The 17,716-nt window shown below is 35.6% G+C and overlaps 1 protein-coding gene across 3 annotated transcripts; it reads left to right on the top strand.

The window, feature by feature from the left end:
- The first annotated feature begins 53 nt into the window (after positions 1–53).
- Positions 54–11,012, top strand: C1H3orf38 (chromosome 1 C3orf38 homolog). Of its 3 annotated transcripts, XM_010966445.3 has the most exons (4): positions 54–193; positions 296–559; positions 3,142–3,380; positions 4,878–11,012. In XM_010966445.3, exons 2-4 carry the CDS (start codon positions 433–435, stop codon positions 5,451–5,453), a joined length of 942 nt encoding a protein of 313 aa, XP_010964747.1. In that variant the 5' UTR covers positions 54–193; positions 296–432; the 3' UTR covers positions 5,454–11,012. The 3 variants fall into 3 exon arrangements, with proteins under 3 accessions (XP_010964747.1, XP_010964748.1, XP_010964746.1); XM_010966446.3 differs by having other exon boundaries at positions 71–559; positions 4,881–11,012; XM_010966444.3 differs by having other exon boundaries at positions 73–559.
- The last annotated feature ends 6,704 nt before the right edge of the window (positions 11,013–17,716 follow it).

Consider the following 17,716-nt stretch of genomic DNA (forward strand, 5'->3'; position numbering starts at 1 on the left):
CTCCTCCATTGGCCGGCCCCGCGGCATCACGGGAGCTCGCCCCGCGCGGGGGCCGCCGCCGGCTTTCCACGCACCTGCGCCTGCGCAACCATCCCTGCTGCTCTTTTGCAGGACGGACTCTTGAGGAGTTCAGGATTTCGTTTTCCCTTGTGGAAGGTTGATGTTCCCGGTGTAAACGCGGTGCTTCGCTAAAGTGAGATCGGTGGGAGTCCCCTTAGTCCCCGCCAGCCCGGAACGACAAGGCGGAGCACCGCGTTTCCTCATTGCCCTCATTGACGATTACTTCCGCCCACAGATCTGGAATACCGGCGGCTTTTTGGCGGCGAACAACGGGAAAGGCACTTCCGGTATCTGTTGCCAAGGCGCCGGCCCGGTGGGCCTAGTTGAGGAAAGTTTTTGGCGTGGTCCTCTCCCCCCTTCCCGGGGGTCGAGATGTCGGGGCTCAGCTACCCAGAGATGGAGGGCTGTCGTAACCTGCTCGGCCTGTTGGACAACGAAGAGATCATGGCTCTGTGCGACACCATCACCAACCGCCTGGTGCAGCCTGAGGACCGCCAAGGTAAGGGTAAACCCTCCTCCCCAAGGGCCGGCGTCCCTCTCCAGGCCTCACTGACCCCCAGCTTGGGGGAGCGTGCGAGTGGAGGCCATGCAAGGCCTCGCCCCTAGCCCGTCCGGCGTCGTGCTTTTGCGGAACCCTAGGGAGTCTTGGCCTCGGTGGTCTTGGAACCACAGAGCAGCCTCGGGCGTCCCTCCCGCGGCAAGCCTCTCCAGGAAGTGGAGTAGGTGGAAACGGCGCTGCTTCCAGGTTTTATCCATTGAATGTTATGGGCAAATGCTGCTTGTTTCGAGGATTCAGAGTACGTAAATAGTGATTTAAAAAAAAAAAAAACTTCCGAGGAGTCAGCGTATTTTCCATTTTCAGTTTCGATTAGCTGAGGAGTGTCAGCTCCTGCTCATTTTCTTCAAGCGTAGAAGATAGCAAACATTTTCTATCAATCTGCTCCGAAAGCAACGACTGATAAAAGAGCGGATAGTTTGAGTCCATGTCTCTGTGGATCCGATTTTTTTCTGAGATGTTTCTGTGTACTAGGAGTAAATTACTTTCAGAGCCAAATGAACACTTCGGTAGAGTGGATTTCATGGATTATAAGTATTCAGTCTGGTTGTAACTAGTACATATAAAAATGTAATGTAAGCACTTATATCATTTTGTAATCACCTGACTAGTTTTATTTTAAATTTGCTGAATTTTACTTTAAAATGCGAAGATTTCCGACTTCTGTGTTAGCATGACTTAAGTTAGAGTCTGCCTTTTAAAACTTTCTCTGCTTTTAAGTCGATTTACATTTTTAAGAATTTAGACTGAAGATAATTTCAGACTTAATGTAGTTCTTTGGCATTTATGTATTTTACATACTAACAGTCTCGGTGAGTGTGGTTTAAAATTGTAATCGATAAAAATGCTGGATTTAATTAATGGTGAATCTAAAAGCAAATAAGAACCTACCCAGTACAAAAATGCTACATGATTTGAAGAGACGTTTCTCAGAGGAAAAAAAAAAAAGCATATGAAAAGATAGTCAACCTCGTTAGAAAGCAGTGAAATGAAAACCAAAAATACAGGATGTCTTTTATATGTACCAAATCGGCAAAAACTAAACGTGTAAAGTTGAAGTGTTGGTGATCTTGTGAAGTAAGTCTTTTGACAACTACTGGGGGAGTATAAATTAGAACTACTACTTTGGAAAAAGTTTGATATTAACTCCTAGAGTGGAAGATTGCTTACCTGAGCTTCTCAAACTTAAGTGTGCCTGTGAATCCCTCAGGGGATCTTGTTAAAATTCTGAGTGGATAGTTTTGGAGTGGGCCCAGAAGTTCTGCATTTGTAACAAGCTCCAGGTGATGCTCAGGCTGCTTGCCCCTCTGGGCTGGGAGACATGTATGGAAACGTTCCAAGTAATAGTGTTTGTAATTGGATACAGATAATAAAAGCCCATAAACAAAAGGATAGATACCTTGTGGTAGAGTCAATTAATATTTATTATCTGTGGTACAGTGCTGGCATGAATTAACTCCAACAGCTGTATCTATCCACATAGATTAATCTCAAAAACATTAAGCTAGTTACAGAAGACTGTGTGTATCAATGGATTAGATTTATAGAACATTCAAAAATTACCAAAGTATATTATGCAGGGCTACAGAGTTATGCTGTACAACTATAAAGGAAATCTAGGGAATGATAAGCAAGGTTTAGGACAGTCAGTACATGTGAGAAGAGAGGGAATAAATAACCTTAAGTAGGGAGAGGTAAAATGAGGGCCTCAAAGATACTAGTAATTTCCTATGTCTTAAGCTGTGTGATGTGTATATGGGAGTTCATTTTATTACCATTCTGTATACTTCATACATGTTAAAAATAATCTTTAGTTTGTTGTTTAATAGAAGTTCTTTAAAATTGAAAGAAGAGAGCATACAAGTCTTGGTTCTGCCACTTCTTAGAAGTGTAATTGTTGATCCCTCAAGTATCCCTGACTTTCATTCTCTCTAGAGTGAGAAGACTGAACTGAAAGTTCTTGCACATATAAGACATTGCAACTTTACCTATTTTTAGGGATTGTAAATGAATTTAGGTCTATTGACCTTATTAGAAAAAATATTTTTTCTTTGCAAATTTTTTCTTAAAATACAACCATTCTTTAAAAGAAAATGCAGAAATTCACAATCTCTTATGAGAAGTGAAAGGAAGGAGGAATTTTAGGGAAATATATAGCATAAAGAAATTGGGTTTTTTTTGTTTTTAACTTTTTTTAGTTTTTTTCTTTTTGGTGGAGGGGGGAATTAGGGGGAATTTATTTATTCATTTATTTATTTTTAAATGGAGGTACTGGGGATTGAACCCAGGACCTCATGCCTGTTAAGCATGTGCTTTACCACTGAGCTGTACCCTCCCCAAAGAAGTTTTTTAAAACTCAAAACCTGACAGCACACTTGCTCGTTTTTTAAAATGATAACCATCTCATAGAAAAGCAATAATGCCATGACAAGAGTTTTAAATATTATTCGATAGAGTTTCTGCTGACCCTGGATAATTTACAAATGACTTGTGGTTTTCTATTAATCTTTACAATTTTCTTCTAGATGCCATTCGTGCAATATTAGTGTACAGTCAAAGTGTAGACGAGCTTTTGAGGCGTAAAAAGGTCCACCGAGACGTCATATTTAAGTACTTGGCAACACAGGGGGTTATTATACCTCCAGCTACTGAAAAACACAATCTTATTCAGCATGCAAAGGACTACTGGAAAAAGCAGTTAAAACTGAAGCTGAAGGGAACGCCAGAGCCAGTTAAGACAGAAGACATTAAATTCTCTGAACAGGTAAAACAGATCTTATAGTCATGTGCTGAACCATAGTTCTATGTAAAAATCTTCAGATAATCCTAAATCTTGGGATGACATGGTTAATTTTTTAATTTTTTATAATTTTAGCTTTATTTTATATCTTTTGCATCCTAAAGGAAGAGCCATAAAGCACCTGACAAAATATTTTTGATATTAGTAATGTATATATAATATTCTGTTGATTTGTGAGGAAAAATGTTTTTATCCCTTTATCAAACAAGGACTGTTAAATTTTAAAGAGAGTGGATAGATTACAGGATCAATTTAATTTAGCTTCTGGTTCTCTGTAATTATTTTTTTCCACTTAAAAAAAATGCTGTTGTAAACCCTTTCTCATTTGGAGGACTTTGTTTGGTATTAAATTGCAGAACATTCATGAAAGAAACTTTTTTTTAAGCTAGAAAAAAATCCTGTTTTAGTAATTTCCTCCAGCTCCATTGACTGTTCCTATTTCTTTGTATCTCCACTGTACATTTTAGATACTGTGTGAATATTTAAATATCATTTGAATGAACCTTTAAGTAATTTGTAGTTTTTTAGAGGTATGTACCACATGGAATTAATGGGGTTTTACAGTGAGAGATGTTTGCCTTCACATTAAGAAAGGATCTTCTATGGGCTTCCTTAATGTACTGGAAAGAATGTTGACTTTGAAATCATATAGACATGATGTCAGATTAGGGTCTTCTATACACCAAGTGTAACCCTGAGCAAGTAACGACCTTTCTTAGCCTTGTTTTCTTTATAAAATGGGCATAATGATACTATCTATGTCATAAGGCTTGTGAAGATAGAAGAAAGTAGCACCTAAGTGCCAGGCACAGTGCCTAGTGCATTTAATAATAGCATGTGCTCAGTAAATACAAGATCTTCAACCATCTAAATGGGGTCCTGCTATGCTCTGGAATATATCATCCAATATAAATCTAGCCCAACAGGTATATTTTTGCAATAATATTTCCTTGGGGGAAAAAGAAATAGTATAAAATTATCCCAATCATAGAAAATAACCTATTTCAATCATATTAGAAGTACCTGTTTAAAGACAGTGAAAATGCTTGTTTATTATAAACTATATTGTGATATAATTTACATGCAGCAAGGTGTATCCGTTTAAAGCATACAGTTTGAAAGTTTTAAGAGATAAACACCTATGAAATCACTGCGACAATCAAGAGAAAATGCTTATGTAAATCATTATTGACCATTTCTTCACGCTGATATTTTAAGACTTTGTTAAGCCTTAATTTCTTGGCTGAATTTTCAGAAGTTTAAGCTGAGAAATTCTAAAATGATTTTTCCCCTTTTTGAGAAAGAATTTACTATGTATAATGGTTTCAGTGAGTTCACATGTAGTTCATTTCCTTTCTGCTATAATCAGTACATTAAAACTTAGCTCCGAAACAGGCTAGATACAAAATAGATTTGAGAATTAACCTTGGTTTTATTTTATATTTATTTTATCTTAATCAGCAGGAGAAAGAAGAGAAAAAAGCTGAAAAGGTTGATTTTCGTCGATTAGGTGAAGAATTCTGTCACTGGTTCTTTGGACTTCTTAATTCTCAGAATCCTTTTCTGGGACCACCTCAAGATGAATGGGGGCCACAGCACTTCTGGCATGATGTCAAGCTTAGGTTTTATTACAACACATCTGAACAAAATGTGATAGACTACCATGGAGCAGAAATTGTGAGCCTTCGTCTGCTCTCACTAGTGAAAGAAGAATATCTTTTTCTCAGCCCCAATCTAGATTCCCATGGACTCAAATGTGCTGCTTCTCCCCATGGGCTAGTTATGGTTGGCGTTGCGGGGACTGTCCACCGAGGGAACACCTGTTTGGGCATTTTTGAACAAATTTTTGGACTCATCCGCTGCCCTTTTGTGGAAAATACTTGGAAAATCAAATTTACCAACCTGAGAATTATTGGAGAGAGTTCCCCTGCTCCCAGAACATTAATGAAACCAGCAGTTACACTTGAACCAAGTGACCTAGAAGCCTTTTATAATGTAAACACTTTATGTGGTCCAGTGAAGCACGACTTAATGTAAGGCAGGCATTGGGTAGTGGGACTGAAGACCAAGCTTTAGTGGAAATGAGGCATTGCTTAACAAAAAAAAGACTGATTTTACCTAACTCTTAACAGCATTGAGTACTGTATGTCAGCCTGAAAAATCTTCTATACAGAAATTCTTCCACATACTACATCAGTAATGTCTAACCGATTTCAGATTCGGGGATTGACATATTTTAGTTGAAATGCCTTTCTTGCCTACAGACTAACATAATATGTGAATACTTGCCTCTTTTTCTATCTGAGTTGCAGCAAATGTTCTGAAAGCTTTATGCAGTTCATCAAATAAAATCCCACTTTAGATGTTATAACTAATGGTGTGTCTTAGAAACCAGTTAATATTTTCATTTTACTTAGTGGATATTCTGCTAATATCTGTACTTCTATGTGGGAAAAAAATTGAGTTCAAGGCTTTCTCTTTTAAGTTTCTTTTATTCTAAATCTAGGTAATTTTTACAACTGCATCTCATGACAGTATTGATTTTTAAAAAGTACCTATTTTAGAGATGTTTAATGTAAACTCAGAGTTCTCATTTTACAAAACTTGGGTGATATTTTTAAACAAAAAATCCAATAATTTATCTGGTAAGAAACATTTAATATGCTTTTTTAAATATTTGATGAACATTTTTCAAAGTTATCTACTGTTGTCCAAGCTAAATATCTTATAGTCTGCAACATTTTCTGAAATATTTTGGGCAATGATAAGTGCTATTCTCAAAACAGAACTTTTTCTTACCTGAGGCTTCACCTAACAGTTTTATAGAGCATTTATTATAACACCAGATAAAGGAAACATACTGTTGAAATTTTTAAAAAAGGTGTGCCCAGTTCCTAACTTAAATGAATTAGTTTTCCCTCTTCAGTGATCTAAGAAGTGACAAAAAAAAAAAAAAGAAAACCCAAATTTATAATTTATACATGTATTGATTATACATATATTGAGATAAATTCTCACATCATATATTAGGAATTTTTCACCTCTAATTTGTTTTACTAGATTTGAGTTACAAGGCTAAATTGTCATACTAATTACATAGTTGCTTTCAAGTTTAAATTCCTCATCTGATTCTGCATTCAGTAGTTTTAATGTACAAAAATGCCATTTAGAAAAAAACTCAACTGGGAAATGTGATGAGATAGCATACATAGTAATTTTTTTTTCTCTCTTTAACTCTTCTCATGATCATCTAGGGTGACTGATTTTGGAAACAGGAAGAAAAAATTTATCCTTTTTGGTTTTCTAATGTCATGCCTCTTACAAAGAGTACAAATTAATATGTCCAAATAAATAATAAATAAATAAAGGAGGGTAATCCTTTTTGTCTGTCATAAGAATAGGGCATTGTTTAAACCCAAGTTATCTTTTTCTTCTTTAAGTTTGAAGTATCATTTTAACATGTAATCGATCAGTATTCTAACGATAATATGAAAAACTACTCCCATCTGTTTTCTTTGTACTGTTGATGTCAAGTACTGCAGAAATCATACCACAGATGCTCAGGATGGGCAGAAATTGCCTGTACATATGTTGAGTGTTGAAATTTTGAATGTATAATGCTCAAGTAAGGATGCAATCTGCATGTTCTTTTAATCACCCTTAAAAACTTGAAATCTTTCTTATTTACTTCCTTTGAATCCCTGCAGTTGGGCACCCAGGAAGACCTGATGTCTAGGTGAATGGGTGAATGAATGAGCAAAAGAAGCTTACATACTGTATAAAAGACTTTTTGCATTTAGATTTTATCTTTAGTTCTGATCATTAGTGGTGGTTTTTTGGTCATACCGTCTGAATTTAATATGTGGATACACAAACTTTTAAGCCTCAAACTAGGATAAAAATTTAACTTCTTTCTATTAAAATTTACTGACTTTCAAAAGCCCACAGTCAGAGTAGGGTATACTGGAAGCCCCTAAGAGACCCAGGAACCATTATAGGGGAAGTATATACTTCCTGTTTAGAGAAAAAAGATCTAGAGGAATTGAAATTTCAGGAAGCTGAAGGCTTGGTCAGGCCTAGGGAATGGCACAGAGACTGCAGCTTTATGTGTCTCACGTCATTTCACTTTGCCGGGACTGGTGAAGTTTGTGGAGTCAAGTAGTAAAGAATACAGCACTCTACACATATTCCATAGTAAGTGGGGTGCTCAGACTAGGTGACAGCTGGGCTTTATTTACTGAAAGCTGATTTGTAGCTAACAGTATACATCAATCTCCTTTTTTGTTAAAAACTTAAAATAGTTGCATTGGGTTGTTTTATTAGTATCTGGAGTGCCAAAAAACAGACTTCACGTGTCTCATTAAAATACCAAATAGAGAAAAAGCCATCTCTAACTTACTAAGTAAACTTGAAAATAGCAAGACCTGCTGAAGTACTGTCAGGTGAAATATAAAAATATGAATTCAGAATTCGTTTCATTTTGACAAGTTTAATGAACATGCTTTGGAGGCAGTGATAAAAATGAAAATATTTAAGATTTTATTAAACTATCTTAAGATGTTTATTTAATAACGATGGTATATTGCTAATTCTGATAAAGAGATTTTAAAAATAGGGCATTTCTTCTGAAGGGTCTGTATTTGTGATCGCCTCCCGACAGCCCTCCCCACCAGCCCTCCCTGTCAGCTTTGTATCCCACCAGTCTGAAGTGCAGATAGCACAGCTGCAGTGCTGGGAACCAAGACTTTCTGGATCTGGGTTCTCTCCAAGTTTATGTGTATATATTTACTGAGCATCTACAATCTGTAAGTCACTGAATCAAGCACAAGACAAAATAATCCATCAATAGGTTATTTACCTAAACTTCTCATATTGAAATCAAATCTCTGTCTCTGGGCTTAGATGTCTTAAGGTGAGAACTACATTAAGGCCTTTGCTAGAGTTGGAAGGAAAATATTTCAGAACTGTATCAGAGTGCACTAAATCCTTTCAGCTTTACTTTTTCTAGTTTGAACCTTTCCTATAATCTTTTAGTAAAGTGTTACTGTTAAAATTGAGTGTGATATTTATTGTGAGTTATAATGTGACCCAAAATATTAAACCAGAAACTAGAATTACTTGTGTTAGTCACGGAATATTAATAGAATCACTGGCCTAATCTCATTTACCTTTGCAGTGAGTCATTTAGTGAGGGTTCTTTGGTTGGCAGTTTTCATCTTCAATTTTTAAACACCCTAAATCTCAAGTACCAAATTAGTTACATTTGAATTAATGAATTTAAGGATTGACAGAATCTCCTGCTGCCCACTGCCATCAGTGTTACTTGTGATGCTTTCTGAACAAAAAATCAGTAACTACTTAGAAAAGCCTCTTTTCTTGAGGCATTTAGTTTCATAAGCTTGCATTAATCTTTTCCATCGCTCATCTTTTACTATACTAATGATTAGTATCACACTCAATTGTTCTCAAGTTGTTGCATGTAGGGTACTTCTGCCTCCCTAAATAGATGGTAAATTCCTAGAACTGGTGATTCATATTTTGCAATCCCCCTCCCCTTTCCCCACCCCTCCCCCTGTGCCTTGCACAGGATAAACAGTAGCTAAGTTTTGGGTGCTTATATGCTAGGTACAGTTCTGTGCATGTTGCATGTATTCATTCATTCAATCCTATGGACAGCTAAGTGAGGTAGGTGCCATTGACCACTCTTACCAGAAAGCAGGGTTGAGTAATTTGAGAGGCTTGCAGAGCTAATGCCCAGTAAACCCACGTTTTAGAGCCTGAGAGCCATGTGGTAACTACTACACTATACTGCCGCTTACAGACAGTAGGTTTTTGATGAATCGTTTTTTGACTAATTGTCATTTGCTGGCACTTGCTTCCAAAGCAAAGATGCCTTCAATTTGAGTTTATCTGGATTAAGTGGGAGTATTAATGCATACTGTATCTTCTTGTAACTGTATCTCAAGTTGCTTGTTTAGTGTTTAAAATCACTTGGAGAAAAGATAATGTTATGTATAACCGTATTACTTATGAAAAAGAATTGGGTAATTGGGAAGTTTTTTAAAATGTGACAATTTATGTCAGATTTCTTGAACTTGTGTCACTAGTCTCTGTTCCTCTTCCCTTCCTGATTGTGACACCGTTACGCTTTTCAGCTTCACAGATAGTCTTTGTGTCACGCGCTCAGCTTCTTGTCATGTCCAGATGTAGCATATCTGCAGTATTTTCTATTTCAGCTGCTGTAATTAGGCCCTCCTTAACTAAACCTTGATTTATGTAATTATTTAGTTCTTTAATAGTTTATTTGTGACAGATTAAAATTTCTTTAAAGTAGTTTTCATCATATCTTCCATGTTCAGAATAATACCTCCAAAATGAAGTCCAGATTTCATAATCTGCCTTTTATCACTAGCTAGTTTTGATTCTATTCATTTTCACATATTGTTTGGTCCAGCCAACATCTACCGCTAAGTAACCTTGATACTTACTCTGTGCTTATTTAGCCTGCTTTTATTGGTAAGTTTCCAAAATTGTAGAATTTAATTTTTTTGTTGCAGACAGTCCAGTAATATATTGTAGAAAGAAAAGGACCTTGATTGAAACGGAGTTTAAAAACTAGAAATTTCTTCAATAAGTCAAGCATTTTTTCTTTTTAGGAGTTTTGTATACATTGTCTGGGATAATCTTTCCCCAGCTTTTTGTACGGTCAATTCATTTTCACATTTGAGAATCTGTCTTAAATACTTTCTCCTAAGTGGATCCTTTTGTTAATATTTATCACAACATTTTGTTTCAGATTTAGCAAATCAAATATTATTAATTTATTAATTTCCTCTCCTAGATTTTAAGCTGAGAGTAGGGACTATAACTGTTTTACTTTCCTAGTATTTCCATTGCTTTGCACAGAGACTAGGTATTCAATAATGTTTATTAAAGACAGGGATAAGATAGGATAAGGGAACAAATACTAGTTTTTATTCAGAGACTTAAATATTCCTAGTTCTTTGCCTGTCTGCTAAAGACAATGCCTAGAATATTAGGTACTCAATAAATATTTGTTTAACAAATAAAGTTATTTTCCTGAATAATGATATATGAAACAATCAACAACATTCTTCAGTAGACAGAATTATTAAAATCTTACACTATTGTAAAAGATGAAGAAACTGAGGCCCCAGAAGTTAAGTAGCCAAAGGTGCTGAAGTTCACATAGTTTTTGTTACAGAGGTTTTTTTTTGCTCTGTTTTTAAATTACAAAGCCTGTTTTTTCTTGCACTTCATTCGCAGACTGACTACTACTTCTTTATTTTAAGAGAATTTAAACTCTAATCCTCAATTTCTTCACATGTAAAAACGAACCAATTAGATGATTTCTGAGGTCTGCTACGATTTTGAAGTCATGTGATTTTGTGATTGTATGCCTTCTCAGCAACTTAAGAATATTACTTTTAAGTGAGTTTGTAGTTCATTGTTAATGAAGTTACTTCTTTATTATTTTGCTTCCCTATAAATCATGCTCATTTGAAATGTTTTTTTTCAGACATTTTTAAGGATAGAGTGTGTTTCTATTTACAAAGTAAAAAAAAAAAAAGGATAAGATTACAGATCATGTCTAGAATAGAAAAGGGGAAAAAGGTAAGAATGAATATTCATTGTCCTACTTTCTAATCACTAGAAGTGTTTAAGTTGTTTGAAAAATTGCTGTGCTGTAAACCTTTGCTTTGCTGCATATGGTTAAAATATGTTTCCATGTTTTAGTCAAGAAAAGTGTAAAGTGGTCTTGATAGAAGGCCAAATTATAGACTGCCAGTAATCCCTAGTGAAAATAAAGATGCTAATAAAATAATCAAATACAGATGATTCCTTCCAAGAGACTGGGTAATAGAATTGTCAAATATTTAAGAGTGACACTGCAGACAAGTGGCAGATTTGGGGTAGGATTTTTCTGTACGACGGATGGCCCTGGATGGGTGCTGCTCGCAAGGTCATTCAGAGTTACTACAGGAAGTTAAATGGAAAACGTGTTTAGCAGACAGGAGGTCTTGCTGTGCTTCCTGCACTGATAGAAGTACAGCTTTATGATAAAACAAGTTTAGAGTGCAGAAGCAAGATAATGATAGAAAATGTTAGCTTTCAGGAGCTTTAATGCTGGAGCTAGTAATAGAACAATGACAGAATCATTGAACAACAGACTGCTAGGAATTAGGAGAAATCATAGAATCAGCCATTATTTTAATTCTAAGAGCAACCTCTGCTAGAGCAAGAGTTCAGGACACTAAACAAAACAATAATCAATGAAAGTTGATTTTAAGTAACACCAGTCTAAGAGAAAATGGTCTTTGAATTTGGTAAACATTTATTAAGTACTTACTATGTACCAAGTATTTTAACAGAAGACATCTGATACATAAAAGTGGCCTATTGTTGCTTCTAGTTTCTTATGCCTGTCTCACTTAAACTTGTAAAAAGTAATGCTTATTGTTTACAAATGGCCAATAGGCACAAGAAGAAATGCTTAGTATCACTAATTATCAGAGAAATGCAAATAAAAACTATAATGAGGTATCACCACACACCAGTCAGAATGGCCATCATTCAAAAGTCCACAATGATAAATGCTGGAGAGGGTGTGGAGAAAAAGGAACCCTCCTACACTGTAGGTGGAAATGTAGTTTGTTGTAGCCCTTATGGAAAACAGTATGGAGATTCCTCAAAAAACTAAAAATAGACTCACTGTATGATCCAGCAATCCCAATTCTGTATGTATATCCAGAGGGAACTCTAATTTGAAAAGATACATGCACCCCAATATTCATAGCAGCACTATATACAATAGCCAAGACACGGAAGTAACCTAATTGTCCATCAACAGATGACTAGATAAAGAAGTTGTGGTATATTTATACAACAGAATATTATTCAGCCATAAAAAAGAATAATGCCATTTGTAGCAACATGGATGGACCTAGAGATCGTCATTCTAAGTGAAGCCAGAAAGAGAAAGAAAAATACCATATGATATCACTCATATGTGGAATCTAAAAAAAAAAAAAAAAGCATGAACTCATCTACAAACCAGAAACAGACATGCAGACTTAGTAAACAATCTTATGGTTACTGGGTAAAGGGGGTGGGAAGGGATAAATTTGGGAGTTTGAGATTTACAAATGTTAGCCACTATATATTAAAATAGATTTTTAAAAAAATTTCTGCTGTATAGCACAGAACTATTTTCAGTATCTTTTAATAACCTTTAATGAAAAAGAATATGAAAATGAATATATGTATGTATATGCACAACTGGGCTTGTGCTCAACACCAGAAATTGACACATTGTAACTGATGGTACTTAAGTTTTTTTTTTTTTTTAAGCAATGTTTACTATTTAATAAAGAGTTTATTTTACTACAAAGTGCTTCTCTGTGATCTCTCACTGATGCCCTCTTACTGCTTTAACCACTGTCATCTTTTGGTACTTAATCTGAATTGTAGGTAAAATCCTAACCCTTAGATTAGAGCAATGCTGTAAAAGAATAGTGACCCTAGTAAATAGTTTCAGTTTCAGAAGGAAAAAATGCACTGAAACATTTTTTCACATATATTTTGCCAGTTTTTTGCATGTAATTCACATATTTTTGCAAATTTTAAATGTAAGATGACTCATAAAAATCTCATTGTTTTTAACAGTGTTCTGTTTTTAATGTACTCTTATTAGGTGCATGTGTGCACAACAAAGACTTGGTCCACTTACATCAGCCAACGTGAAGTCAAAAGGGTGTTCATCTTCAGTAATGCACTTTCCTATTAATTTTCCTATTTATTAAGTTTGTGTTTTACAGTTGATATTTATTCCCAATTCACAAAAATGACTTACCGAAAAGTGATGAAGTAATAACAAATACCACCATTCATAAAAACCCCACAGTGTAAAGAGTAGAAAACTTTAGTGTGAATGCAAGGTTAGAATCTCTATGTTCTGTGCAGGAGGTTCTGTGAGTATGATATTTTCAAAACATCAAGTGAACCATATAAGGAAGGACAATGTTAAACATCTGAAATTTTGGGGGGCCTGCAATTTACTCACCCCTGGTCAGTAGCATATGGCCTGTCAAATATTTGCATGTCACCAAAGTTTTCACATCACTCTTAAAGCATACTGATGTCTCTGGTAAACGAATTTAGTTGGGTAATTGCATTTTTTCTGAATAAATGTAAAATAATACAGCTCAGTTTAAAATTCATTATGCAAGATGGAGAAGAGTCCAAAATTATAGAAGCTTCATCCAGAGTTGCGTTCCTTAAAATAAAACAAAATGTAAGACACTGGCCCATTACTGTCCCAGGCATTTCGCTCAGACAGCTCACTTGGCACCTGGTGGTGTGAAGCCACCTCACTTTAATAACCGGCGTTTCCTCCTTAGAAGGGTCCCTGCCTTCAATCAATCACTTGGGCACTGACATATTTAGCATCTCTTAATGATTATGTCCATTTGTTTTCTGTGTAGTGCCATCAGATGTAAACCTCAGAAATAATGCACACCAGCTTCTAAAACTATGAAGCAATCAGTTCCATGTGGGTCTAAACTTGCAGACTCAGTTCAATATCAAATAAATCTATAACAGAAGGTAACAATAATAAAAATTAAAAAACTCGTTCCAGGGGTGAAAGGTGGTGGAGACGAATAAACTGAGAATTTGGGATTTGCAGATATGCATTATTATATATAAAATAGATAAACAGTAAGGTTCTACTGTATAGCACAGGGAACTGACCTATAATGAAAAAGATGTAACTGCCTATAATGAAAAAGATGAAAAGGAATATATGTACAACTGGATCACTATGATGTACACCAGAAATTAACACAGTTAAAAAATGTAATTGTACAAGCTCTCAGCAACAGTTTTAAAAAATTTTTAATTGAAGTATCGTCAGTTCACAATGTTATACAATGTACCATTGTTACAATGCTGAACATTGTACACTGCAACAATGCTGTACAATTGTTAGTGTTGTACATTGTACATTTTAAACTGACTATACGTCAATTAAATTTTTTTAAAACTTGTTGAGAGCTTGTACAAACAGTCTCAACATTAATAACAAATGTAATCAGAGAACAAAACGAAAGCTATTGGAAAAGTTCTACTAGAAAGAAAATTTTATAATTCAGTGACAACATGGAAGAGTAATTCCTTTCATATGTGTTCTAGAGGATATTTTATTTTGTAGACAACCACTGATGTGCAGTGTCTGAATCATTATTTGGCATGTATGTGTTACACACATTAAGGGAGAAGTCCTTAACAACTTGTTCTATTCATCCCTGGAAACTCATGAATATATAAAACAAGATTACTGGGAAGTAAGTTGGTGAGGACTAAAAAGGATGTATCATGATCTTCATGATGGAACACCAGCTGTTTAGGCAGCAATGAAATGGTGGTTAGGTAAATAAAAGTGTTTTGCAAAAAAGCCAATCAATTCATCATTTTCTTAAAAAAGAAGAGTTAATTATCAACAATAAACTGTCAAGATGTTGATTCAGTGCTGAAGGGGAAAGAAAATATCAAATTTTATCCCCTAAGTCTACACCATTTTTATAATGCTCTATCAAAAACCGGGTAGGAAGTTAAACAACTTTTTCCTCGATACCGCCTTGTTAGAGAAAAGGTGTTCACATGAGGTTCTGAGGTAACAGCAGAGATTAAAAATATTTCTTTGAAACACTGTTATGTCAGTAAAGGGCTTTTCTTTGATTTTAGGTGCCTCGCTCGCTCATGTGGCATATCAGCTAGTCAATCTACTGACTTGAGACACCCCTCCAGTATATTTGACCAATATCAAAGAGGTCAGATTATTTTAAGATTACACAACTCTTGTGCAAATGGCTTAGCTGTACAGAGCTTCATTCTCATCCACAACCCCATTTCATTTTCTTGGATTAATGCAGAAATATAGTATATTAGGGGATGTGTTTAAAACCACATCCAAATTCTGCAACATAACATGAAAGAATACCTTCCTGAGCTGAATACAAAGGACAGATTGGGAACCCATTTAACACTATCTGCAGGTAGATTTTTCTTTATGTGACTCAAGAATATTATTGTGAGAGAACATGTATGACTAAATAAGAATTTTACATGTGGATTGTAAGAAAAACAAAAGGTTTTATACATCACATGTCTATTCTTAGAAAACCACAGGAGTAACAAGCTTCCTCTTTCTATATGAACATGGTAATATAGAACAAAATTGTGGGGGAAAATAAAACTGCTTATATGTCATTCTTATGGAGGGTCAACCAGTTGTACACTAAAAGCTTATGCTGACCTGACTTTATATACTTTAAAAAAAAAAAAAAAAGTACTTGAAAGCATACGTAAAACCCAGCTGGTATACCCGTAGGTGGCTGTTCGCATGGGAGCTGATCTCCAAATAATCGCCTTTTCTCACAAACAATTTAACTGGAACCACTACCTGCATTTTTTAGCAATTACTCAATGCCCTTATATTCTGTCCTTTCATATTCCCCATATTATGGCAGTTTGTCAGAGATCATTTCACTGTCTCCTTTCACTTTATACCCCAAATAGGCTAGCTGGAAACTTTCAATATTGGAGTGAAAAACCTTTAAAGAAAAAAAATCTATTTTAAAGAGTCAGATCAAGGTGGCAGTGTAGGAGAACGTGGAGCTCATACTGACAAACATCAAAAATACATCTACATACAGAACAATTCTCATGGAAAACTAACTGGAAACTGGCAGAACTCCTATATAACCAAAGCTGCAAGAAAGATTTCCACATAACTGGGTAGGATGGAAAAGAGGCATAGGGATGGGACCTCCGCCCCGGAAAGGGATCTGAAAGGAAGAGAGGTCTGCATGGGCAGACCCTCGCCCTGTAGAGCCAGCAAGCTGAGCCACAGATTGCACGTCCCGGTCTTGGGGTCCTGGGGAGACAAAACCTCTTGGCTGCTGGGAGGATCTCTGGGACAGACAGAAAGACTGAAGCCTAGACTCCACTCACAAAGAGTGTGCAGGTACTGGCTGTGAAATAAAACTCATATTTCATGGCAAGACAAGAAAAATTTAAACATGAAACTTTTTCTCTGCCCTTTGACCTCCTCTCTCCCTGCTACTGTGCATTGTGTATCTGCATTATGCATCAACCAAACTTCCCCTATAGAAACTGTTAGAACTAATAAATGCATTCAGGAAGTAGCAGGACACAAGATTAATATGCAGAAATCTGTCATGTTTCTTTAGACTAACAATGAACTATCAGACAAAGCAAAAAAAAAAAAATCCTCTTTAAAGTTACTTCAAAAAATAAAATGAAATGTCCTACCTAGGAATAAACTTACCCAAGGAGGTGAAAGAACTACATGCTGAAACCTGTAAAACATCTACAGAAGTCCAATGTGCTGCCCGCTGTGCCACAGACCCCAGCTGCAAACATCTATGAAGAAAGCTGAAGATGATTTCAAGAAATGGAAAGACATCCTATACACTTGGATAGGAAGAATTAATAGTTAAAAAGGCCATACCACCCAAAGCGATCTACAGATTTAATGAAATCCCTACCAAAATACCCATGATATTTTCAACAAAACTACAACAAATAATCCTAAAATTTATATAGAAACACAAAGGACCTAGAATTGCTAAAGCAATCATGAGGAAAAGACAAACCTAGAGGCATCACCCTTCCCTACTTCAGACTATACTACAGAACTACAGTAATCAAAACAGTGTGGTACTGTTGCAAAAAATAGACATATAAATCAATGGAACAGAATACAGAGCACAGAATAAATTCACACACCTATGGTGAATTAATCTAGAACAAAGGAGGTAAGAATCTACAATGGAGGAAAGACAATCTCTTCAACAAGTGCTGTTGGGAAAGCTGAACAGCTGCATGTAAATCAATGATATTAGAACACTCTCCTGCACCATACAGAAAAATGAACTCAGAATGGTTTAAAGACCTAAATATAAAACATGACACCATAAGACTCCTAGAAGAGAACATAGGCAAAACATTGTCTGACATAAATTGTAGCAATATTTCTTAGATTAGTTTCTCAATGTGAAAGAAATAAAAGCAAAGTAAACAAATGGGACTTAATCAAATTTAAAAGCTTTTGCACAAGAAAGAAAACCATCAACAAAATAAAAAAGCTGCATATGGAATGGGAGAAAATATTTGCAAATGATGTGGCCAACAAGGGATTAAAATCCAAAATACAAATAGCTCATACAACCTAATATTGAAAAAACAAAACAATC

This window comes from Camelus bactrianus, chromosome 1 (assembly GCF_048773025.1).
Source record: "Camelus bactrianus isolate YW-2024 breed Bactrian camel chromosome 1, ASM4877302v1, whole genome shotgun sequence".
Classification (NCBI taxonomy): Eukaryota; Metazoa; Chordata; class Mammalia; order Artiodactyla; family Camelidae; genus Camelus; species Camelus bactrianus.

What these genes read in the sequence shown, in the direction of transcription:
- C1H3orf38 (XM_010966445.3), top strand. Translation starts at nt 433, where the DNA reads ATGTCGGGGCTCAGCTACCCAGAGATGGAGGGCTGTCGTAACCTGCTC. An exon ending in GCAGCCTGAGGACCGCCAAG is followed by an intron (nt 560 to 3,141) that starts GTAAGGGTAAAC and finishes ATTTTCTTCTAG; the next exon opens with ATGCCATTCGTGCAATATTA. An exon ending in ACATTAAATTCTCTGAACAG is followed by an intron (nt 3,381 to 4,877) that starts GTAAAACAGATC and finishes TATCTTAATCAG; the next exon opens with CAGGAGAAAGAAGAGAAAAA.